Source organism: Pelodiscus sinensis, chromosome 30 (genome assembly GCF_052426305.1).
Source record: "Pelodiscus sinensis isolate ZL-2025 chromosome 30, ASM5242630v1, whole genome shotgun sequence".
In the NCBI taxonomy this organism is placed as follows: Eukaryota; Metazoa; Chordata; order Testudines; family Trionychidae; genus Pelodiscus; species Pelodiscus sinensis.
The window spans coordinates 4,358,007-4,362,500 of NC_143081.1; the positions used below are offsets into that span (position 1 = coordinate 4,358,007).

Consider the following 4,494-nt stretch of genomic DNA (forward strand, 5'->3'; position numbering starts at 1 on the left):
ACTCTGGCCAACACCAGGGAAACTCGTCTGCCCCCCTCCCGGCCCCGGACCCTTTAAAGGGGCACGGGCTGGCTACGGTGCCCGTGCCAGGTGCAAGCCTGCCAGCACCCAGCCAGCAGACCCTGCACCTGGCACGGATCGAGCCAGCCACCCGATGCACCCCAGCCCTCCCCCTCTTCCCGGGACCAGGCTGGCGGCTCCCGGGAGCTTGCCCGGGACCGCAAGAGGCGGGCACCCGCCTGGGCTAGTGCGGACATCGTGGACCTCGTCCACAACCTCCGCACTAGGCACAGGAAAGTGGCCGGCTTGGGCAGGATAGCTGCCAGCCTGGCCACCCAGGAGCAGGTGTGCAAGAGAATCAAGGTGGTCCACTGAGACCCCCGACCCTGAGCCCTGAGCTTACAATGGCCGTCCTGGGTCAGACCAAAGGTCCATCTAGCCCAGTAGCCTGTCTGCCGACAGCGGCCAACCCTAGGGACCCTGGAGGGGATGGTCCGGAGACAGTGACCAAGCCATTTGTCTCGTGCCATCCCTCTCAAGCCTTCCACAAACTTTGGGCAGGGACACCGCTCCTACCCCCTGGCTAATACCACTCCATGGACCCAACCTCCATCACTTGATCTCACTTCCCTTTAAACTCTGTTCTAGTTCTAGCCTTCACAGCCTCCTGCAGCAAGGAGTTCCACAGGTTGACTCTTTGCTTTGTGAAGAACAACTTTCTGTTACTAGTTTGAAGCCTGCTACCCATTCCTTTCCTTTGGTGTCCTCTAGTCCTTCTTTATGGGAACTAATGAAGAACTTTTCTGTATGCACCCTCTCCACCCAACTCCTGCTTTTAGAGACCTCTATCCTGTCCCCCCTCCACCTCCTCTTTTCTAAGCTGAGAAGTCCCAGTCTCTTCAGCCTCTCTTCATATGGGACCTGTTCCCAACCCCTGATCATTTTAGTTGCCCTCCCCTCTCCCAGCCTCTCTCTTCCCCTCTCCCACCTCCTTTTCCCAGTCTCCCCCAGTTTTGTTCAATAAAGACAGATTCCATTTTTGAACACAATTGTCCTTTATTTTGTACATCAAGAAAAGGGGCTAGGGAAGGGTAAGTGGAAGGAGGTGAGGGAGGAATGGGGCACGAGCCCCCGATGGGGAGGACTGGGCTAACTCTGTGGGCTTCTGGGGGTGGAAGCTCTCCTGCAGCCCCCCAATTGCCCCCTCTCCCCAGATGGCAGCCTGCAGCAAGTGCAACCGGGCTGATGGCCGAGTGGTGTGATGTGCCCAGTGTGGGCACTCCGGGCACTCCAAACCAGGACAGGTTTTCAAGCGGGGCACCCCTGAGAACTGTCTGTCCGGGGTGGGGGTCGGGACCCTTTAAACACAGCCCTCGGCTAGCCTGAGACAGCAGCTCCACGCTCTAAGTCCTCCTCTGATGCCCTGCCGGCACTGCTTCCGGCCATCCTTAAGCCCGGGTCAGGGTCCGCTTAATGTGGACATGCTAGTTCGAATTAGCAAAACGCTAATTTGAACTAGTTTTTAGTTCTAGACGCGTTAGTTCGAATTAGCTTAGTTCGAATTAGCGCTGTAGTGTAGACATACCCTCAGAGTCTAGGAAGCCACTCAGAAGTACTGAGACATATTCCATGGAATTAGACCATAGGGAGCCCTGGAGAAATGCACTTGACAGCCAACCATATCCCAACCCAACCCCCACCAGAATCTAACATGCCGCATTTGGCAGACACGGCCGCGAAGGGAGAAGCCCAAATGGACATTTGAGTAGAGGATCTTGGAATGTTTCCAATATGAGAATTCTGGGGGAAATGGCTAAATTTGCTCCTGAAAAAGAGGTGAAAGTTTTGTCAAACATTTCTCCTTTGGAGATACTTTTTCTTTTGACATTTCAAAACTTGAAGATCGACCAGAGCCCTGGAAATCCACGAATCTCCCTTTCACATCTGTGCCTCTCTACCATCCACGCATGTGGACATGGATCTCCATGGTTCATTACTGAGGATACGGAGGCAGATACAAATGTTGTATCTCCGCAGGGCTCTAACGGTCTAAAATCAAGATGGTTCTTTGACCAAATAGGCTCCTTTGATTTTTCAAAGAATCTACCCAGAGAGTGATAGATTTCTAACGGAAATTTCCTTTCTATTTTGATTTTATTTTGTAACAAATGTTTCTCTTCCCATTTTCCTTACAGGGTTACAATTTGCCAGTGGTGAAGCCCCAGTTAAAATAATGATGGTATACATCAAACAAATATTAATCAATCCCCCGCTTTCCCACTGTTCCAATTCATTGTACTTTTCAGTCTCTAGTATCTCCGGTTGCATGAAAGGATGACCTTCCCGACTGTGTTTCGAAAAGCTCCCTTCACTTCTTTGTTCCTCAGAGTGTAAATGATGGGGTTCAACACAGGGATCACAATTGTGTACATGAGGGATATCAGCTGATCGCTCTCGATGGTGGAGTTTAATTTGGGTTTCAGGTAACTCAGAATGGATGTTCCATAGTACAAAGTCACCACCGTGAGGTGGGAGGAGCAGGTGGAGAAGGCTTTACTCCTTCCCGCCACTGATGGCAGCTTGAGGATGGTGGAGATGATGCGGACGTAGGACAGAACGATCAGTAAAAAAGGGCCCAAAACAAACAGCACCACCAGGGCCAAGGTCACGATCATGTTCTTCCATGAGTCAGTGCAGAGCATCTTCTCGACTGGTTCTGCGTCGCAGTAATAATGGTGGATGCGGTGGGATCCACACATGGGCAGGCTGAAGGCCCGTGTGGTCTGAGCTACGGACACCGAGATGCCGATGAGCCACGAAGCCCCCATGAGCCCGGCACACACCTGACCACTCATGATGGTGGTGTAGCGCAACGGGTGGCATATGGCCACGTAGCGGTCGTAGGCCATGGCCGCGAGGAGGCAGCATTCTGTGAGGCCTGCAAGTATGACGATGTTTATCTGGGCTCTGCAGCCCGTGAGGGAGATGGTCTTTTCCTCCACCAGGAGGTGAACCAGCAGCTGAGGGATCACACTGGTGGTGGAGCAGATTTCTGAGACAGACAGGTTCACCAGGAAGAAATACATGGGGGTATGGAGGGAGGGGTTGAGCTTTATCAGCAGAATAATGAGCAGGTTCCCCATCAGGGCGAGCAAGTAGGTGAGAAGAAACACCAGAAACAGAAGGATTTGCAGCTCGCCAAGGTAGGAAAACCCCACCAGGATGAACACACCGGAGAGGGTCCGGTTCTCTCCAGCCTGGCTCTCAGAATTGGTCATCTGTAGGGGTGAGAAAGACCAACACTGCGTCGGAACGAAACGAAACAAGTGGGTGAGAATCACACCATGTGGACTGGGGTCCTTCCCATCGCAGATGCTTGAGATTAAAACCGGCTGCAGTTCTGTGTATAAATATGTAACCAGCCCCAATCCTCATCAGGCAGCAGCTGCTGGTGTCACAATTTCTTTCAGTCTCCATGAAAATTCAAAAAGGGACCTTTCTTTCTTTCTTGCTTTCTTGCTTTCTTGCTTTCTTGCTTTCTTCTGCATCTACACAGCTCCCTAAACTCAAAATAGGATTCGCAATTTGCACTACACAAATTGCGTAGCTTATTTTGAGTCTATTTTGAAATGGATTATTACGTCATTTGGGCTATGTCTAGACTGCAGGCTTCTTTCGAAAGAGGCTCTTTCGAAAGCATCTTTCGAAAGAGCCTCTTTCGAAAGATCGCGTCTAGACTGCAGGCGGATCTTTCGAAAGAGCAAGCCGCTTTTTCGAAAGAGATCACCCAGCGAGTCTGGATGCTCTCTTTCGAGGAAGCCCTATTTACATTGAAGAACGCCTTCTTTCGAAAGAGGAACTTTCGAAAGAAGGCGTTCTTCCTCGTGAAACGAGGTTTACCGCCATCGAAAGAAAAGCCGCGTTCTTTCGAAATAATTTCGAAAGAACATAGCTTGAGTCTGGACGCAGGGGAAGTTTTTTCGGGAAGGGGAACTTTTTTTTTCGGGAAGGGGAACTTTTCCCGAAAAAACCCCTGAGTCTGGACACAGCCTTGGTGCTGTCTACGCAGCTCCAAATTTCAAAATACAGTGCTATTTTGAGCCATCCCTGACTCCTCATACAATGAGGTTTACAGGGATGGCAAAATAACACATCCACTATATTTCAAATAGTTCAAAGGACACGGGGTCACTATTTTGGGATACCTGTGGTATCCTGAAATAATTTAATAATTTGCTGTGTAGACATACCCTCTTTCTTTCTTTCTTTCTTTCTTTCTTTCTTTCTTTCTTTCTTTCTTTCTTTCTTTCTTTCTTTCTTTCTTTCTTTCTTTCTTTCTTTCTTTCTTTCATGGATTGAAAGGTCCTTTCATGGACTGAGAACTGGTTAAAAAACAGGAAACGAAGGGTAGGAATAAATGGTAAATTTTCAGAATAGAGATCGGTAACAAGTGGTGTCCCCCAACGGTCAGTCCTAAGACCAATCCTATTCAAC

At 49.8% G+C, this 4,494-nt stretch overlaps 1 protein-coding gene across 1 annotated transcript; it reads right to left on the minus strand.

Annotated features, from left to right (window-relative positions):
* Positions 1–2,309: 2,309 nt before the first annotated feature.
* On the minus strand, positions 2,310–3,278 carry LOC102454219 (olfactory receptor 10AG1-like). Its single transcript, XM_006121787.3, has one exon. The coding sequence runs from the start codon at positions 3,276–3,278 to the stop codon at positions 2,310–2,312; it is 969 nt and encodes a 322-aa protein (XP_006121849.3).
* Positions 3,279–4,494: the final 1,216 nt, after the last annotated feature.